General features: G+C 35.3%; 2 protein-coding genes across 11 annotated transcripts in view; one reads left to right on the top strand and one right to left on the bottom strand.

The window, feature by feature from the left end:
* lilli (lilliputian) overlaps positions 1-22,447 on the top strand; it is a 166,553-nt gene that overhangs the window by 109,408 nt on the left and 34,698 nt on the right. The window lies entirely within an intron of this gene.
* On the bottom strand, positions 8,565-10,149 carry LOC137241914 (uncharacterized). Its single transcript, XM_067769265.1, has 2 exons — positions 10,043-10,149; positions 8,565-9,026 (listed from the first exon to the last, which is right to left on the bottom strand). The coding sequence occupies exons 1-2, from the start codon at positions 10,075-10,077 to the stop codon at positions 8,759-8,761; spliced, it is 303 nt and encodes a 100-aa protein (XP_067625366.1). The 5' UTR covers positions 10,078-10,149; the 3' UTR covers positions 8,565-8,758.

The raw sequence follows: 22,447 nt of genomic DNA, 5'->3' as shown, positions 1-22,447 counted from the left end.
TGTACTCTCTCGTATGTACGTGAAAAACATTTATTGTTGGATTTTTGCTAATAATTAAATTAATTTGCTATAAACAGAAAAAGGCTTGTCTAACGGGATGTCGTATTTTAATTTGTATTAAATCAGTTGGCTGAACATGCAAAAGTACTTAGACGTTATTTGACGATGCGTAAATATGTGCAAAAAAAAAAAAACAATAATGCGATCGAATTATTCCATGTTTACTGCAAGGTAAACATCGGATAGATTAATAATTTGCCAAAATAGTCACGCAATGCCTTGTCTGATTTAAGATTTGCCTATTCATTGAAAGCTGCAACGAAAATTATACCGAAAAAGCTTTAAATATTTCATGAAACAGTATGAAATTGTTTACGAAAAGAAAGCATGATCTCGAAACGAATACAGAATGATCCAGAAAATAATACCAAAATTAATACGAAATATTCCGAAAACGATTGTGAAATCGCTTCAAAATAGTCCCGTAATGCTCCCAAAGACCAATGATGGCGCTCGCTTATGCGTGGTTTTCACTAGTCAAATTTGCCCACGGACATGGCGATATCATGAAAACGGCTTGTAATACAACGTCAAATGGGTCTGCCGCCCTTTTTACTACATAGGACAAAATAATTGACCAATAAGTGAAAACGACAATTGCTCAACGTCATGACAGATTTGATATTAAAAATTATTTTGACCTAATGAAAACCAAGTTTTAGAGGGACACCTTAAAATTTTAGTTTAAATACGTTTAGTGTAATATGAAAATGATGCAGGTCTAGTCTTGAAATTATCGCGCAACAGTCCCGAAAGTTCGAAATAGTGTTTTTCTGACATGAAAAGTTTCTCAGTGAAAATTTATCTTCCTTACGTATGCCGTTCGGAGTCGGTCCGAATTGATTCAATTGGTTCGAATTGATTCCGAAATGTCTTCTTTCCATATAATTTTTTATACGTTTTTCCATTGTTCTGATCTGGGGCATTTTCATTACCTGTTTTCGTGACTGCTCTCACAATCACTCAACCATGTTCACAGTTGCGCAAAATGAGTGAATAAAATATTGTAACGAATTTAGTGAAATTCCGCTTATTTGAAACCTTCTACTAACGTTCGAATCGCCAAACTGTTGAATAAATCACTCCAATATTCAGTGTTGCAAACAGGTCTTTATTTAGATTACTTTGGGAGTAGTACTTCACAATTATACAATTATACAATCAATAGCGTGCTTAAGTCAAAACTGATCTTATAGCTCTTCGTCGCCTTCTATATACATAAGTGTTGCTAGCTTTAATGTGTACACCTACATAATAGTGGCTGGTTCATGTTTTTGATGTTGCGTGATTATTTACTAACAGCTTAGTGATGCTAATATTCGTCACAATATTTACAAAAGTGGTGAATGCCTGTAAAGCCTCATGCTGTCACTACAGCAAATTATAAAGAAAACCAAAAAAGTGTAATGGCCAGACTGTTTGCTGTTTTCTGGCAGTGCTAATGCGTAGTTAGTTTCGACTGCTTATTTTTCTTACAGCCTGTCACCAAAGCTATAGATAAGAAAATTTTCGGAACCAGACTCACTACGCCACAAAATAATATGCGATGATCACTTCAATGCGATTAAACACATTCACCATTCGCATGCGTGCGAATGGCAAGAAGAGCATATTGAAGCAACTCACCAGCGGCGGAGATTGAATTGAAAACATAATAAATTGCTATTCTATAAAACCAAATAGAGTTTGTGCTTAAACAGCTCACCGCGATGAACAATAAAATAGATGAAACTGAAAGATGCTGCGAACACATGAGATACATTTCCAATAGTCAAGTATATTTGCCATTGCCATATGCATGAAAATATTTTATTTGTTGCACGCGCTCCATGGCGAACATTCTGAGAAATCTTCACGCTTAGCACTGTTTTATATTGTTTTTGTGTAGGGGAACTCGAATGCGCCATAAATTTAATCATTTCGACTGATATAGCAAAAAAATAAAGTTATAAAAACACTAAAATAAAAGCCAAATAGAATTGTTTTGGTACTACTTACGGGTTACCGGTTACCGGTTACGAAAATTGCCAGTTTTTCCAGCGCTACCGTTGAAGCTTGAACCGCACTGTGAAAGATGGCTACAATTTGCTGCTTTATATTTTACCAATAGCAGTTGGAATCCGGCTTTGCTATTTATATCCCAATATGGTCAATTATTTTTATACCTTTCATGAAAATGAAATGGTATATTAATTTCGTCACGAAACCCAAAATTGTAAGTCCTTAAAGGAAAATAGATAGACCCACCATCAAGTATACCGAAATAATCAGGTTGAAGAGCTGAGTTGATTTAGCCATGTCCGTCTGTCCGTCTGTCTGTTTGTATGCAAACTAGTCCCTCAATTTTTGAGATATCTTGATAAAATTTTGTGAGGGGTGTATTTGGGTGTCCGATTAGACATTTGTCGGAACCGGCCAGATCGGACCCCTATAGCATATATCCTCCATACAACCGATTTTTCAGAAAAAGAGGATTTTTGTAATATCTTACTCAATTTAACAGATTGAAGCTTCAAACATCACCATATACTTTCGTATATTGCACATATTGTTGCCTGAAAAAATTGATGAGATCGGTCGTATATATAGTATATATCCCCCACAACCGATTGTTCAGATAAGAAACTTTTCGTAATTACTGCCCTATTTTAAGAGCTAGAGGCTTCAAATTTCAACGAATGCTTACGTATATAGCATATATTGTTGTCTGAAAAAATCATTGAGATCGGTGGTATATATATTATACATATATCTCATACAACCCATTGTTCAGATAAGACACTTTGCGCAATTTCTGCCCCATTTTAACAGCTAGAAGCTTCAAATTTCACCAAATGCTTACGTATATAGCATATATTGTTGTCTGAAAAAATCATAGAGATCGGTGGTATATATATTATATACCCCATATAAACTGTATTTTTTTGCCCCTTTTTTACAGCTAGAAGCTTCAAAATTCATCAAATTTCATCAAATAGTTACGTTTACGTCATATATTGTTGAAATACGTGATTATTAGTCATAGTTTTTACACGCAGACCACAAAAACCTGAAACTTTGCATCCTCACACAAAGTACCTACCTATTTTTATACTCAGTTGAGCAGAGCTCACAGAGTATATTAACTTTGATTGGACAACGGTTGGTTGTACAGGTATAAAGGAATCGAGATAGATATAGACTTCCATATATCAAAATCATCAGTATCGAAAAAACATTTGATTGAGCCATATCCGTCCGTCCGTCTGTCCGTTAACACGATAACTTGAGTAAATTTTAAGGTATCTTGATGAAATTTGGTATATAGATTCCAGGGCACTCATCTCAGATCGCTATTTAAAATGAACGATATCGGACTATAACCACGCCCACTTTTTCGATATCGAAAATTTCGAAAAACCGAAAAAATGCGATAATTCATTGCCAAAGACGGATAAAGCGATGAAACTTGGTAGATGGGTTGACCTTATGACGCAGAATAAAAAATTAGTAAGATTTTGGACAATGGGCGTGGCACCGCCCACTTTTAAAAGAAGGTAATTTAAAAGTTTTGCAAGCTGTAATTTGGCAGTCGTTGAAGATATCATGATGAAATTTGGCAGGAACGATACTACTATTACTATATATGTGCTAAATAAAAATTAGCAAAATCGGATGAAGAACACGCCCACTTTTTAAAAAAAAATTTTTAAAAGTCAAATTTTAACAAAAAATTTAATATCTTTACTGTATATAAGTAAATTAAGTCAGCGTTCAACTCCAGTAATGATATGATGCAATAAAATACAAAAATAACAGAAAATTTCAAAATAGGCTTGGCTCCGCCCATTTTCATTTAGTTTGTCTAGAATACTTTTAATGCCATAAGTCAAACAAAAAGGGGCATAGATTCGATGACGGTAACTGTTTTCTGTGAAAATGGGCGAAATCGGTTGAATCCACGCCCAGTTTTTATACACAATCCACCGTCTGTCCTTCCGCTCGGACGTTAACACGATAACTTGAGCAAAAACCGATATATCTTTACTAAACTTAGTCCACGTACTTATCTGAACTCACTTTATCTTGGTATAAAAAATGGCCGAAATCCGACTATAACCACGCCCACTTTTTCGATATCGATAATTACGAAAAATGGAAAAAATGCCATAATTCCATACCAAATACGAAAAAAGGGATGAACCATGGTAATTTGATTGGTTTATTGACGCAAAATATAACTTTAGAAAAAACTTTGTAAAATGGGTGTGACACCTACCATATTAAGTAGAAGAAAATGAAAAACGTCTACAGGGCGAAATCAACAGCCCTTGGAATCTTGGCAGGAATACTGTTCGTGGCATTGCATATATAAATAAATTAGCAGTACCCGACAGATGATTTTCTGGATCACCCTGGTCCACATTTTGGTCGATATCGCGAAAACGCCTTCACATATATGTACATCTAAGGGCCACTCGCTTTTAAAACCCTCATTAATACATTTAATTTGATACCCATTTCGTACAAACACATTCTAGAGTCACCCCTGGCCCACCCTAATGGCGGTATCTCGAAAAGGCGTCCACCTATAGACCTAATGCCCACTCCCTCTTAAAATGCTCAGTAACACCTTTCATTTGATTCCCATATCGTACAACACATTCTAGATTCACCCCTGGTCCACCTTTATGGCGATATCTCGAAACGGCGTCCACCTATGGAACTAAGGATCACTCCCTTTTAAAATACTCATTAACACCTTTCATTTGATACCCATATCGTACAAATATATTCTAGAGTCACCCCTGTTCCACCTTTATGGCGATATCTCGAAAAGGCGTTCACCTATAGAACTAAGGCCCATTCCCTTTTGAAATGCTCAGTAACACCTTTCATTTGATTCCCATATCGTAAAACACATTCTAGAGTCACCCCTGGCCCACCCTTATGGCGATATCTCGAAAAGGCGTCCACCTATAGACCTAATGCCCACTCCCTCTTAAAATGCTCAGTAACACCTTTCATTTGATTCCCATATCGTACAACACATTCTAGAGTCACCCCTGGTCCACCTTTGTGGCGATATCTCGAAACGGCGTCCACCTATAGAACTAAGGATCACTCCCTTTTAAAATACTCATTACCACCTTTCATTTGATACCCATATCGTACAAACACATTCTAGAGTCACCCCTGGCCCACCTTAATGGCGATATCTCGAAAAGGCGTCCACCGATAGACCTAATGCCCACTCCCTCTTAAAATGCTCAGTAACACCTTTCATTTGATTCCCATATCGTACAACACATTCTAGAGTCACCCCTGGCCCACCCTAATGGCGATATCTCGAAAAGGCGTCCACCTATAGACCCCACTCCCTCTTCAAATGCTCAGTAACACATTTTATTTGATTCCCATATCGTACAACACATTCTAGAGTCACCCCTGGCCCACCCTAATGGCGATATCTCGAAAAGGCGTCCACCTATAGACCCCACTCCCTCTTCAAATGCTCAGTAACACATTTTATTTGATTCCCATATCGTACAACACATTCTAGAGTCACCCCTGGCCCACCCTAATGGCGATATCTCGAAAAGGCGTCCACCTATAGACCTAATGCCCACTCCCTCTTAAAATGCTCAGTAACACCTTCCATTTGATACACATGTCATACAACCACATTACAGGGTTACCCTAGGTTCATTTTCCTACATGGTGATTTTTCTTATTTTGTGTCCATAGCTCTCAACTGAGTATGTAATGTTCGGTTACACCCGAACTTAGCCTTCCTTACTTGTTTATTTTATATTTATCTTAAAAATCGTTTAGGTATGTAGATCTGTTCATTATATATTTCTTATCTTATACATCCGATTATTCGGAGATTACGAACGGCATAAGATTATTGTTCAGCCCCATTCATGAAAGGTATGAAGTCTTCGGCACAGCCGAAGACAGTCCCGTCCTTACTTGTTTCGTTTGCTATATTACCGGTAGAGTTCGTGTTGGTTTCAGTAATGCCACTAGAACATATTTTTATCTAACAAAATTTGTAATTAATTTGATTTAGTTTTTCGAAACTGTAAACTATGATTTACATAACTTGTTGGTATATATGTATATATACACTGTAGAGTAAATGCAAAGTAATACAGTTCGAATGGACGCGGTTTTTCAGGGATGTTATTGTTGTTGTGTTCACAGTGCTCCGCATTATTTTAACAGGGTGGGACCATAGGCAGAGGCGTAGGTTCCATATTACAATTGAAAAGATGGTAATTTTCATGTGGGGACAAATCGCATGCAGGACATGCATTACGTAGTCGGGGTTGATTGTGGACAAGCAAGAGTTGTTTTAAGGTGCGTACTTTTTGTCTTCCCAATTTGTTGAAGTCTGTTTTTTCATTCTTCTTTTGGCGCCGCCAGGTTATTTATAAAAAAAACGGTTATTTCCATTATTTTCCAAAGACAAAATACATAATTTTTTTTTAATTGAGTCAAAACTACAATTCTTATACAATTTAATATTCTTGCTACCCAAACTTTACTCTAGCCTTTTCAAATGGCTTTTGCTTATTTTTTGTTTTCTTGTTTGTGTTGTGCAGTGACAGGCCAACCTAATAAAACCGCACTGCGTCTTTTTAGCGCACGCAAACAACCGGCGTTTTTTGCCTTAACCCAAATAAGCATGCGTGCGTGCGTAACTGAGCTGTCATATCTGTCAAATTTGTTTGTAAAAATATTGACAAGTTCAAATTTAATACGTTTGATTAACAATTTAACAAAGAAAATAAAAGGAGATAATGGAAATTTTAAGTGACACGGAAGACCTTATTTTATTACGGGAAATGTATCAAAGGCAGCATGGACGCAGATGTAGACGCCAATTATTTAAAACTCGGGATGAATTTGGATTCCAAGCGACTGGCTATGATATTCTGAAGCGCAAAGATCCAGACCTCTTTTATAAGTCCGTGAGGATGTCTTGCGACCTATTCGAAACATTTTTAAGACTGTTGGAACCATATTTACTAAAGGAATCTCGTAGGCCTGCAATAGATCCAGAGCAGCGTCTTTTTGCTACGCTTTTGTAAGCATATACAAAAATATATTTGCGAATTCGGTATAGTTTTACAAGACGGTGCACCACCTAATTTTTATCGAAAATTATCAAAGGTGGTATCAAAAGGTGCGTCTCGACCTCCGTTTTCAGAATCCGGAAGCGGAAATTAAAATTTTTATTTCTGTCAAAAGATATAAGCAAAAAATCGGTTCTAATTTTCATGTGGTTGTTGTTTTTTCGTCAGATTTGTTGTACACACTTACACACTAATGCAGAAAGGTGTTCTGCGTGCATTTAGTTTTGATCCCCAAAAGGGTGTCGGACCCACCCAGGGTAATTTTTATAAGCCCGGCCGAAGGCCGCCAACGCAGAAAGGTGTTCTATGCAAAAAAAAACTATGGATCAGGTCCCATATTTCGGACCCGCTCTGGGTAATTTTACGGTTTTTTGTGAATAACTTTCGACAGAAAGATTTCCGTTTTCGGATTCTTCGAGTCGAGACGTGTCTTTTGATACCACCTTTAGTAACTAACAACCGTTATTTTAAATACTAATGAAATAAAAATTTGAGAATAAATAAATAATATTTTTATTTACTAAAATTCAAAATTTGTACTTATTGTATTTATGTTTATATTTTTTAAGGTTTTACAAACAAATGGCACATCTTTGTTATGTATTTTGTACTTTACGGATATACAGACCCGGTAAAATAATAGCAGTGGTACTTTTTATCATATTTCGTCAATTTATTTCTCTTTTTTATTTTTGATAATTTATGAAAAAACTTTTGTAAATTTTGTCGCAGAAACTATGCAAACCAATCTCAAAAACAGTTCCAAAAATTCTTCTAAAGCTCGAGAAAATTCTACGAATATTTCGAAGTTTTCGATTTAGAGCTTTCAGATGTTTGTTGAGTATGCAGCTCTTTAGCCAATTCAATTTTATTTTAATGAAAATTAGGTTTTAAGACGATCGTTTTCTTTCATATAATGAATGATGATATAGAAGAAAATGAGCAACACCATCGACAACAAAATTTTCAAAACTAAACGTTGGCCAATATCGTTTTGAAACTTGCACTTCTTTAAAGTAAAATTGAATTGGCTACAAAGCTGCATACTCAACAAACATCTGAAAGCTCTAAATCGAAAACTTCGAAATATTCGTAGAATTTTTTCGAGCTTTAGAATTTTTTTGGAACTGTTTTTGAGATTGGTTTGCATAGTTTCTGCGACAAAATTTACAAAAGTTTTTTCATAAATTATCAAAAATAAAAAAGAGAAATAAATTGACGAAATATGATAAAAAGTACCACTGCTATTATTTTACCGGCGAACAGAAAATAGAATATCAGTCGAAATTTTTATCACTGAATTGTTTTGAGTATGTGGTTTTGTAGCCCAATAAATTTTAAGCAACCAACAAAAAATTGTTCATATTTTATGGGCGAAAATCTGAAATACCCTCGAAAAAACTGTCAAAAATCAAGGCGAATTATGAGAGATCTATAATTTGTACTTTGTTGTACTAAAATTTATTGGGCTACAAAACCACATACTCAAATCAATTCAGTGATAAAAATTGCCACTGCTATTTTTCTTTTCTCAGGTGTATGAATCAGTCGAGAATGATAACTTTTATATTAATTTATAAATTATAATGTTTCAATTTGTTTGAAACAAGTGCTAAGATGTCTGCTTGCAACTCGTCCTTTTGCGATTGAGACAGCCTTGCAAGTTTAGATTTAAGCAAGGAGAAAAATATTTCGTCTTCTTGCGTATTAGCCGCAGAGTACCTTTCTCGCATCTTTATCAAAACGTCTTCAAAAAGGTCATCCACCTTTTTCTTCTTCGGCGGCTCACGAGGTGAAGGGCGTTTGTCTGGTGGCTTAGGAGAATCTACATTGGTAACTGGACTGGAAGTAGAAAAAAAGATTTAATAAAAGTTTATTATAGGCGTTCAAAGTATATTTATAATTTAAATTTTTGTAAATGATCCCAAATAAGCCTCAAAATTGGAAATTTTTTTTTGAATGAAAGATTTTCGTGATTGTTACGATATCCGACGGATGCTTTGCGGAGGGATTGCGGATCGATCCGCGACAAAACAAAAACTCAATGATATTTAAAACTGCCCTGGGTTTCGTTATGAAATATTTCATTGAATCACAAAGACAAACGTCTGGACATCGAAACTTTCACTTAAATGCTAGAGTACTTTACGTCTGCGATAGACAGCTAAAATACATCCATAAATCTCGGTATCAACAATTCAAAAACGGTAGTAAACATTTCATAGGCACAATTATTCCTTTTGATTTTACGCTACCGACATTTTTGAAGGTGTTTTAGCAGTCGATATACTAGTGGAAACATTAGCGACACTCAGGTACAAATATTTACTTTAATATAAAACATTTTGGTAATTGCTTACAAAAGCATGACACTGCTAATACGCGTCCAAAAATAGTGATGTCAAACGACGCGTCTTGACATCAGTATTAATAATCCGAAGGCGGAAATAAAAATTTTAACTCGTTCAAAAGATATTAACGAAAAACCGAAAAAATACCTGTGTGTACCTCCGAAAACGGGGGTGGCATCCATAGTATTTTTGCGCAGAACACCTTTCTGCATTGGCGGCCTTCGGCCGCGCTTATAAAAAATTACCCTGGATGGGTCCAACACCGGTTTGGATACCAAAACTATAACCGCGCAAAACAATTTTTTTTGTGGGTACGAAATTACAACAATCACATGAAAATCTCTAACTTCAACTGCAAATATCTCCGGACACAGATACAATTTTTATTTTCCGCATTCGGATTATTGTTGTCGAGGTCAATACGCGCCTTTTGACACATCTTTCGATATTTTTGGACGCGTATTAACAGTGTCATGCTGTCGTAAAGAATTACCAAAATTTCCTTACCTTCCCTCCTCTGCAGATTCTTCAATAAACTGCATCGTGCTGAACAGCTTCCACTGCTTTCTAAAGCTGGTGCCAGCACCCGACCGCCCTGCATCCTCGGATTTCTCCTTCCTACATCGATCGCACAAAGAACGCCAGCATGTTTTGCAGTTATAGGCTGAAAAACAATAAAATAATTATTAAAATACAAAAATAAACCACCGCCAACATTTACTTACCATTGCTGTTGATTGCTTCTGCAACTGCTTCCCATGCTGCATCCTTTGCAGCTTTATTTTTATAAAGCGCCGAGGATTTGTTGTACAAACAAACGTGCGCTTGCACGGCAGTAATAAGCTGCTCATTACAAATCTGAAATAAATCCAAAAAGGTTATAATTTAATAAAAATATATAATTTTTTCCGAAAATGAATTCTTACCTCCATTTTAGCACGAAACAAAATTACAATTTGTAAATAAAAACTAAACGTCAGCTGGCAGTAAACGTCAAATCTAAATGTCACGCAAAACAAAAATTGGAAATCGAGTTAGGTTTTCACGCAGAAAATTCAATTTGGGTTGCTCTCATACAAGTTGTATGTGCATGAGACATTTTTGACAGAAAATGACTTGCGTGCGTTTATATTAGGTTAGCCTGTGATCAAGTCCGAAAACTTAAATCAAGTCAATGCAACTTTACTTCCGTCAACGTTGCTCATTTTGCCTTACACATTTTTCTAACGAAAATGCGCAATGAGAGGTGACAGACCGGCCTAAATTCTTAATTTTTGTGTTTACACTCATACATATCGAGCCATATCCGCAGAAAGGGCTTAACCGACATAAACAAAATCGTTCAGTAGACGCTATTTTTGTATTAATATTGCGATTACTTTAGATAGTAACGTGAAAGTTGGTGTGTATATAAGACTATATAATTGACGTATACTAATGTGGGATTTTTTTGAATTTCTTTAATAATAATGGCGCATTTGTCGCTTACGCCCATTTTGCTTTCCAAAAAAAAAGACTTCATTACTTGAAAGTGTCGGTTAAGCCTAAACTAAACTAATAAAAAATACACATTTGAAAGCAATAAAAACAGTGGTTGGTGATGCAGATCAATGTTTTTATTCAGATTTCAAGACGGAATTCATATTTAAAGATGCAGACTGATTAACAAATATTTTAAATTTACAACTGAACTAAGTTTTTCTAAATAAAAACGATATAACTAAGGTACAATCTATTCATTTCACATTTCCGTCTTATGCATCAGTAACTGGTAATGTATCTGTGATAGAAGAGTTGTGTTTTAAGTTGAGGTACTTTCTGTGGAAAATTTCCGGAATTATATTTTTATCACAAAGTGATTTCAAATCTTAATAATTTAACGATGAAATTCTCTGTAAGCTCCTGTATAAACTGAAGTAGAAGGTCCCTACTTTCGTAGAAGTCTTTTGGGTAGTGGTTTCGGGATCCTCCTACCTCGTTTCCCAACACAAGTATCTTCTTCAACTATTTCCTCTGAAGAATCGGTGTCGCTGTATGGAACTAATGCAACTTTATTTGAAATCTGCAACAATCATCTGGCTATATTCATTATAATCCTTATTAAAAAAATCTTAATCTAAAAAATAATCATCTGTGTTTGCAAGAAGTCCATATTTAAATTAAAAGCACGAAAATTACGAAACATGCATACCAAAATGTAAAAACTTTGTATTAAAATGGCAAAATTTTCTCGGAAAAAAGGCTTAACCTACACATTGCGAGCACAAAAAAGTATAAACAAAGTGTTTTGTGCACTTGAGCCAAAATAGGCTTATCTATAACTTCGTATCGGTATTTCGTAGGACTTTAATTTTTTTGGAGCTGGTGCATATGGTAATGGCCTTTCGGTTTCCATCAAAAACAAAAAATCAAAAATAATGTCGGTTAAACCCTTGGTGCGGTTATGGCTCGATATTTACATATCTACAATCCATACGTTGTAGATGCAAAAAAAAGTTTTTTTTTTTACTTTATTATACGGTGGCAGTCGTGGTCTGGAGGTAGCGTGCTCCGCCTACCACACGGTTGATCCTGGTTTTACGCCCCGGGCAAAGCAACAAAAAACTTTAGAAGCAAGTTTTTTAAATTAGAAGAAAGTTTTTCTAAGTGGGATCGCCCCTCCTCATCAGTGATTTGACAAGCACTCCGAGTGTATTTCTGCCATGTAAAGCTTCTCAGTGAAAACTCATCTGACCATCCCGTCATAGTTCCCGTCCCACCAATTTGTAGGAAATATTAAAAGGAGCATGACGCAAATTGGAAGAGAAGCTCGGCCCAAAATCTCTTCAAAGGTTATCGCGCCTTGCATTTATTTATTTTTATTAAGAAAAAGCAATGAAATGGCGACTAAAGAGCATCTCGATTTTTTTTGCTGTTCTTTGCATTAATAATCTAACAATTCTTTCTCTTTTCGGTAGAATTAACGAAATCTTACCGAGTTACAAATTTAATAGTAGAACATATATCGAAGGGTGATAATGAAGTAAATTTTTAAAATAATAGTCCTATTTGGTATCAATTTTGTGCATATACAGTAACCCTTAACAAATTTTCTGTTAAAACTTTAGTATTTATTTTACCTTAAATAAAACAACGTTTCTTTTTTTTCTTTTCAGGTAAGAATATGGGTTATACCGGCTAAATACATCAATACCGCTATAGAACAAATAACGTAGGTACCTCTATAATAATGCCTGAGGGAAGGGAATAAAAAACTCTTATTAAAAATTGTATTACCTACCATGCGCCGAACTGCTGACAATGGTTAAAACGGGAACAGCCGAACAAACAAATGCCTGGTTAGGCTGGTGGCCTAAACAAACAGCTTGGCCCTTATGGTAGACATTGCATTTTTTAATCAGACTATTCTGGGTTCGATTGACGGGTGTAACCCCTCTGAAATGTAGCATACATTACGAAATTGCTTGAAGATGACGTGCCGGTTTCCGAAATAGTACCATCACAATAGTTTCAGTTTTTATTTAATAAACAAAAAAATTATTATTAACAATTATTTGTAGGGAGGTTCCACGAGAAAGTGAATCTTGGTGCGAAGATAATTTTTCTTATAAAACTGAAGGCAGTGTGGATACTAATGTTGTAAAAAACCTTCAATCATGGTATATCGCTCGAGTGATTAATAAGAAAAATAACTACCGTAACTTATCTTTATTGAATGGAACTGATTTAAATACCAAATTATATGAGCCCATAGTATTTTTAATACTAGATGTATCGAAGAGTATTAGCTCTGTCCCACCAGTGCAAAGAAAAATGTAAAGCTATTATTCAAAATTTATTAATCGTTCTTTTATTTCATATCTGTTATGCGATGTTATAAACCCTTTTTAAATATATCCATTAAAGCAGTAATGAATAAACTTTGTTATAGTAATTGTTAAGGACAAATATTTTACAATTAAAAAATTCAATTATCAAGTACAATTGCTTTTTACTGATACTTGGCAATGAAAACATCTTTTTTAATTTCTGAACAATTATTTCAAACACTTTCAATTACAGCGCACGCTCGATAACGTGAACGCTCTAAAGCGTGAACACCACAAAACGTGAACATGCATTTTTGTGCATTGACTACTCTAAAACGAGAACAAACCCAAAAAGCTCTATAACATGAACAATAAACGTTACAATTATTTGAATGTGTTTTACATTGATCTCAAGTAATTCTGAAATTGGGGAATCCCCTAATTATAAAACAGGCATTTTATTCGTAATTGCATGTAAGGAGTAAAATATTTCAGTCGCGGTTTTGGTTTTGCAAAGAGTATTTCGTCTTATGTTTTCTGGAGAAAATGAGTTCTAAAAAACCCGTGTGCTTGACATTAAAACAAAAGGCTGAAATTCTCGGCTTTTTAAATAAAGGCTCATCTGTGACGATTTTAGCAAAGAAATATACTGTTGCTAAATCAACAATTTGTAACATTAAAGCGAAAAGGCAAGTGATTTTAAAATGCGTAAACAACACGAATTGTGGACCTGGAAAAACAGAAGATACAAAAAAAGATGACTGGTTTTTTTAAATAAAACCATAGTATGACTTAATTTTCAATTAATATGTAACGAAAACAAGAATAAAATGTGAATTTAAATGTGAAAAATATTTATTTACTTAGTCTTTTTGGGCATTCCAAAACGTGACCACTTTTGTTAACGTGAACTGCCTTGGTTTGAATTAGTTCACCTTATCGAGCGTGCGCTGTATATGCTAATATCTGGTAAACTGAAAGAGACAAAGAAATTAAGTTAACGGAATTCCGTTTTGAGAACAGCTATGGAATCGTAACATGCGATCACGGATCAAAAACTATTTTCACTCAAGTGAAAAAAATTTGGCTATCGAACTATTTAAAAAAATAATAGTATATACTCACTAGGTACGCGTTATTTCATTAATCCGATGCACCATTTCGGAGCTGTTGTGATTTAAAAAATGGCATTCGATAGCGGATCGTATGTTACGATTCGGCCCCAGAAAATTATATTTTCGTTAATACAATAATTACCTTGCCTCTTAAATGATTTTCAAAGTTTGATATTTCGCTTTATTTCCTTAGTTTAAAAATAAATTTTTTTTATTGAATTGTAAACAGTATCTTTGCGCTTTATAAATGAACATTAATTAACTATTCAGAATTGAACACCATGGAAACTCAGAAATTATTCTTTTTAATACAAAAGTCCCCATACAAATTTTATAAAAGCTCGCCTTAAACTGCCGCAGTACCTTCTTTTACGGAAATCCAATTTCAAGCGGATAAAAGACCTTAGAATTTTTTTTCTCTCTTAGACTATAAAGCCACTTTCACGCTGTCAGCAGATGACGCTCGTAGTCGGCATAAAACATTAGGTCCTGCTACGCAATATTGTAGAAAGAAGAAGGCTCGGCGCAAATCTCCTCGGAGGTATATTGCGCCAAATATTTATTGATTCTGAAAAATAATAATATTACTACTATTTAACAAAAAAGACCAAAGTTTGTTATATGAAGTAATGTTCTTGCTATTTAACGATGAAAAAGAAAAGATACTTAAAAAAAATTAAAATTTTCAAACAATTGAAAATGCGTGTATTGAATATCATGTACTAAATAAAATGTACTTATACTTGGTATTTGGTGTTTTCAATTACCGAGTATCTGTAATGGTAATTGTACTTGATTCTACAAGCTCTTATATCCACCAATTCAGTTTTGAATTATTCGAAGTTGTTAAGAATTTATTATCCACCGTCACAAGTACGCAGAAACAATTGTTACAAATGACTAGGGATTGCTAATTCGTCTCATAATCCTAAGTCTCATAATCCTAAACCGTTTAAACGATTAGTCCATTGAATGCTTTTAGTTCGAACATGCCCCATCCGTGATAAGCACACGAATTCTTACAAACAAAAAGGCTGGTATTTTTTACTTAAAAATAATTTTTCTATCGAAATATGCAATGAAACGGTAAAATATGTAAAAAATGGCTACGAATACCATTAGACCAATAATTTATTAGATAATTCACCACTGGGGAAATTTAACTTGATATTCGCTAAATTTAATGCTAGAAATAACTTACATTAACTTTTTTGTAAAGGTATAACCAAATCGTAGTTTTTATCGAAAACCTTCAGACAGGCAATGAGGTGAATTACTTATCGTCAGTTTCACATCTTCCATTGCTTTTCGTCGTTGGAGATTCTCTACAGCTTCAAATATCTCTGCACAACAACTATACCTATAACTAAGAAAATTAAATAAAAAAAACTTTATTCGTTCACATTTTACATCAATGCCTACACAGCACCAAGTAAATAGTAAATAAACTAAAAGTGTATGCCATTTGAAAATTGATGAAATAAAGCCATACCTTGCTGGGTGGGCGACGCAGTGTATCCATGGCTCAATGGTTTTTGAAGTTGGATGAAAAAAAGTTGAGAAAAAAGTTTTTGTTGTTACACTCTGTAACGTAACCATGTACCTTACGCCCGGAAATGAGTTTGTATATTATATGTACAGTGCCGAACAAAAGTCTACATATTTCCGCTGGATTGAAACAGTTTTATTTCTAACCCTTTTTCTAAATAACAAAAAATCCTTACATTAATATAAAATAGCAAAGTTATGGGAAATAAACGTTGAAACAGCGTTGACAAAAGCCTACATAGAGTACACAAATAACCTGCTTGAGTATGAACAACTTACGTAGCAAAAATAATATCGTTTTTAAGTACATTCAAGCCGTCGAGGCACTGAGGCTACTAAATTTGTAAACTCTGCAGATGTCATACTGTTCCATGCTTCTATAATACGTTCTTTGAGGACAGCAGCACTAAAAACCTCTTGTTTTCTTATTTTTTGTTCTAAAATTTGCCAGACATGCTCAAATATATTTAAATCTTGATTTTGAGGTGGTGTATTTACTTGTATTGGGGAGCATAGTAAAGCAGCCACTCCATAACAATGTGGATCGTTAACCTTCTGAAAGGTCCAATCTGCAATGAGCTCCAATTTTCCACCGATGATTTCAAATTATCTTCCAATAAAGACTTGTATCTAAAACGATCCATATTACCCTCAACAAATGTAACTCTACCAGTTCCAGATGCCGCAACAGCTCCCCAAACTATAGCACTGCCGTCACGGTGCTTTACAGTTGATGCCAAATTCTGCGGCTCGAGTGCAGTATTTTTCTTCTTCCATACTTTTGTTCCGCCATCGCTACCGAAACTATTGAACTTTGACTCCTCGGTAAACAAAACTTTTCCTTGGATGCTATCGCGAATTCCAATCGATGTTTACGTTTTTTCAGAAATAAAAGGCTTTTCTTGGATGGATACAATTGCCTAATGAGTTTGCTATATCTTCGGCTAATTTAGGAACAGAAACTTTTAAAATTTTTCTTCTTCTTTCAAACTTAAGCCGATATTTCGGAGAGATAGTTTGCTCGGATGGCCACTGCGCTTCTTATTTTCCGTAGGCCCACTATTTTTTACAATGGTCAACTCAAGTTTACAATTTTTGCAATTCCATCATATAATTACTATTTTTTCTTGCGCTGTACAACCAAATTTTTCCGATATTTCTCTTCTAGGAGGCATTGTCGATGCTCAAGCGATCCAACCGCAACTAAATACAATATTAGCAAAGCAGCAAATATAAAAAAGATTAAAGTATGTAAACAGTACTTTAGGGTTTGTTGTACAACACATTATATTAAGTAACTGGTGCTGTATGTATACACTTTTATCAACGCTAATGTGCGGTTTTTCGCCATAATTTAGTTGTTTTGTGTTCAAGGACGGATTCGTTTTAGGTAAAACAATTATAAAAAAGGGTTTAAACAAAATTGCATGTACACATATTTCCGCAATGTTTTTGTCTTTTCTAAACAACGAAAGTAGGGGTTGTATGTAGACTTCTGTACGTCACTGTATATGTACGCGTATGTATGTATATAAGTAATAATCGATACTGACCAATGTCCTTGCCATGTTTTTGATTTTTGTCAACACCCTAAATGACGTGGAAATCATCCAGTTATGGTTTTGAACTTTATATTACGCAATGTCTTAATATAAAATAAGATGGATTATTCAATTCATTTTCTATATCTTTTTCTGGCTTAATACCAGTGCATGGAAATTTTACATATTGTATCCTTTTCATATTTTTGAGTGTTTCCTTATGTTTATCTATTAGATTCGTAAAATTTAATTTTAAATTTCTTTTATTGAATTATTGTATTCTATTATGATGGAAAAACTGAAAAGAATTAAACTTACTGATATTATAACATTTCGATCTCTTCTCATATCAGTATAATTTCCGACTGCTGAGTGGAATATCACCCTATATCGGCTGCCTTTTCGAAAACACCACATCTCGGAAAACGTTTGAGTAACGTCAACGACCTATTTCAGAATTTGATTCAAAAACGCCCTTTCTCAGAATTCGGTTGAAGACCGCCCTATCGCGAATTTTTTGTAAATGCCCCAGTTATGTTAAAATGTATTTAATTTCAGCTCACTTTTTCTGGAAAATAAAGAAACTGTTACTTCAAGAGTTTGTGGACATTTTCAAAACAGTTTCAGCACTATTTTTAGATTGTCTTCGGGACTCGTATAGGGTCTTTTCAGAGTGTTGTCTACCTTTGGGGGTCAGTTAGGAATCTATTCGGAATAATTTCGTAATCATTTGTAATTTTTGCGGAATGACTTTGGTATCATTCTGTATCAAATTCGAAGCGTTTTCGTCATGATGTAGGAGATAGTTCAGATATCTGCGGGGTCATTTCGCATCTACCTCGGTATTATTTCGGATTTATTAAATGCTTTGGGACTTTTTTCGGAACCATATCGGCAATAGTTTAGGATCATTTTGGAGCTTCATCAGCTATCGACGAGTTATCCGTTTGTTATCGAAAGCGGAACATCTAGTTATCCGTTTGTAATTGGATTATTCTTGTCGAGTCATCGGGTTGTTATCGAGGTGTTATCGATGTATTATTGACTTGATAAACTGTTTTTGCATCTGTTTAATAACAAAATATGAGTCGTCGTTGATAACGTTGCTATATACATATATAAAAAACCAAAACAATTTCAATAACTCGACAATAACAAATGTCATTAACGCAACACCACTCGTATCATACTTAATTACTTACAACTAAAAGTTGTTTAAAACTTTTGAATTTAAACAAAAAAAAAACTTAACAGTAGTAACGTTAAACATGTAGTTTATAAAGTCCAATGGCGGTGCACGACGCAAAAATGGTTCTTAGTGAAATCGGTGTAACTATACTTAATGTAATAATGCAAAAAATATTCATAATACGCAAAAATATGCCAAATATGCAAAACACATCAGTGATATTTTAATCCTTCTGGGATCTCTACGACCTCAAACAAAAATATGCATTAGCATACGAAACTGACCTCTAATTATATAAAATATCAAAAATCTGATATTTTGTCACTTTAAGCCCTTCTAGCGTGTAGATCTTGCTCTGAGTGTAAGCATACTAAAATAATTTGTCATATTGGCCCTATAGGAAATTAAAGTTGGAAATATTATCTGCATCATCATTGTTCGACATTGCTTAGTAGATAATTCAAAAATTAAATTCGTTGGAGCAACACTGGAAATACAAAAATAAACAATGAAGAACAAACCGAAAGCGTACTCATTGGCCCATTGATAAAATTTTGCTCATTCTTTTTATACTCATTCTCATACACATTTGTTTTCCTCAAATTTTACAATTAGATACGAGTTCTCATCTAGCACTGTTGTCTTGTTGTTGTTTGTTATTGTTGCTAAATTGCTTTTGCTTATCGCTTCATTTGACCGGCTTTCTACTTTCGTTGCTTCTGTTCTGTTTCCAGTTTCATTTTGTTTTTGTTGGTTCGCCGTCCATTTTGGGTGCTCATATACAGAACCAATTTTAGTGGGTCGTTTGTTTGACAGACAGTCGATTATATATATTTTTCACTTGCTCTGCACTGCACTGTACTCTGCCAATTTTTACTTGTGAATTTCCCTTCTGCGAGTAAGTTGTCGGTCAAGTTTTAATAGTACAAAAAAAGTAGGAAGGGTGGGTTAATGTTTATTATAGAGATATACTTTTTTCGCCATTTTCGGCGGGTCTCGATCCGTGATCAAATACCACGATTCAGTTATGGTAAGTGAAAATAATTTTAATACCGGCAGGTATGGTGTATAATCCTAGGGCAGGATTACTTTCTCCATCTCGAAGTACTTCATTTGAGTACTCCATGAAACACCTATTGGATGGTACTTTCTAAAAAATCCCAAAGAGTTACTTCAACCAGATGTTAGAAAGGCGTGAATTTCTACAAAACTTAAACCAAAAAATAAAAATAAAAACCTTGAAAATAAGATTTTTATAGCCCCAGAAACTCGAAAAACTACCAAAAAGACATGACGAGGTACTGACATTTTGACTAGTTTTTGTCCTCTGAAATGAGATTAGTTCCTCATTATTTACCGTTTGCGAATGGAATATGCCAAAGACCACCTTCTGTCCGGGCAGGAACATTTTGAGTATATATAATCTTAATGTTCTAACATATGTATTTAGAAAAAAAGATAACTTTAATCTATAATGAAAAAAATTCCTAAAGAAAAAAATGTAAAATAAGTTGTTTCAAATGCCGTCAGATAGACGGTTTTGAAGTTGATCGAAAGATGGTTTTGCAAAGGCATCAACGATATGATTTTAAATTAGAAAGACTGGGTCACATATAACGATTTTTGAATTTTCACAAGACTCGAATAATACTGTAACGAATTTTCTTGCAAATCCTCTTATTTGCAATCCTCTGCTAAGTTCGAATCACTAAACTGTTGAATAAATAACTCCAATATTGAACAATGGAAAAATGGCCTTTATTAAAGTACTTCACAATAACACTTATGCTTTGCTACTCGCTGGCTTAATAACCAAACTGATTGATAACTCAAATGAAACTCTACTATTGGCCGCCAGATCGCGTGCTTAATCAAACTGATTGATAGCTCAACTCAAACTGAATTCCAGCGCCTCTACATCTGTTGCCTTTTATACCCTTTGGTTTCCTCGTTCGCATTTTTCCAGAATCTACTAGCATTGTCCATGAGCTCTCAAACTTCTCAGCTATATGCATGTGTTTGCGCATTGACTCCGCTGCTCGTATTCGTACATGGTACATATGTGTAGACGCAATTATTTATTCGTTTATGTAGATACATAAAGATTGAATTATTGATGTGAATGTTTGTAGTTTACAGTCTGTCGCGCGCACATAGGCGTATAAGTAAATGCATCTGTGTGTGACATCTCTCGGCTGCCTTATATATGTGTATACATGATTTGATTATTGACGTAAATACTGCTTGGCATGGCCTTAGCATCGCCTTAGTGATGGTATAGCTTAGTGATGCTAATATCCGTGACACTGCCCTCCACCTAAGTCTGATCGTCCCGATCAGACAAATCTCTCGATCTAAACGCCGCTAGCATCTCCAAATGAACCACCTTTCTATTTCGTGGTTTCCCAATGGTTTGTATGCGGTAGATGGAATTACTGATCTTCTTCACAACCTTGTACGGGCCTTCCCAAATGCACCGAAATTTGGCTGGAACACCTTTCCGCCGGTGAGGATTGTTTAACAGTACCAAATCTCCCTCCAAGAACCCTTCCGAATTATTGTTCTCATTGTACCTGCGTTTGATCTTACTACTCATTATCCTTAGTCGTTCCCTCGCACTCTGTTGTTTGACCAATGAACTACTTCGCAGAGCTTGCGCTTGACGGATTGGCTTGACAGTATCGTTCCGCCGTTTCCCAACAGAAGTGCGCGATGGCTTGAAACCACCCTTGCATGCTTCCTGCAAAATTCTTGCAGTCGTTTTAGTGCGTCCATTAGGGTTTGTCAATGCCGGTGTTTTTCTCGCAGGTACTTTTGATTTCGCTTTGTTTGGCCCATTCGTTTCCTTTACCTTTGACTTTCGTGGCCTTTGTCGACTTTTCTCCACCAGTACTCGATTACTGCTGAAACCTTTTTCCAAACTGAAGTTAATTGGCACATCCTGGTTCTTATAATGCATAATCCTTTTCTGCATGTCGATCCTGATGTCATAGTCAACTAGGAAATCCACTCCCAATATGACTTCATCAACGATTTCTGCCACAACGAATTTGTGTAGAACCATGACCTCCCCAATTAAGACCTCACATACCACTTCTCCCTGGACTTGGTTATACACGCCAGTAATCGTACGCAATCTTGCTCCAGGTAATGGCTTTACTTTCCTGTTGACCAAATCAGATCGGATCAATGAATGAGATGCGCCCGTATCTACAGTCAGTACACGCTCCTTGCCATCCACATTTCCTTTGACGGTAAGACTGCTCGATTTCCTTCCAGTTTGCGAGATAGGTATCACACGACATTCCATAGCTGGGGCAAGTCCTCGATTTTTACATTTGACTGGCTCTTGTTTATCTCCTCCAGCTTTGCGTTTACGACCAGCAAAGTTGGAACTACCATAACCGGTTCTGCAATGACATGCAATGTGACTTTGGTTACCGCACTTGAAACACTTCATAACTCCGGCATTATTTTTTTGTAATCCCTTCAGTGCTTCCAAAATTGTGTCTATCCAATCTGGTCTTTCCACTTCCACACGATGAGCTTTGTATGCTGGGTTACTCAATAGTGAGGCGGTTTCCTGAGTCAATGCATGTGATACCGTCTCTGCAAATGTTGGCTTTGGGTTTGCGTATGTGGCTCGCTTCGTTTCGACTTCCCGTATGCCATTTATAAAGCTCTGAATTTTTACTCCTTCGGTGCATTCC

This window comes from Eurosta solidaginis, chromosome 2 (assembly GCF_040869045.1).
Source record: "Eurosta solidaginis isolate ZX-2024a chromosome 2, ASM4086904v1, whole genome shotgun sequence".
Lineage (NCBI taxonomy): Eukaryota > Metazoa > Arthropoda > Insecta > Diptera > Tephritidae > Eurosta > Eurosta solidaginis.
This window is presented reverse-complemented; position numbering and strand designations above follow the sequence as displayed.

Coding starts and splice junctions, on each gene's coding strand:
- LOC137241914 (XM_067769265.1), bottom strand. CDS start 10,077: ATGCAGTTTATTGAAGAATCTGCAGAGGAGGGAAG. Junction 9,027..10,042: donor GAATCTGCAGAGGAGGGAAG/GTAAGGAAATTT, acceptor TTCTACTTCCAG/TCCAGTTACCAATGTAGATT.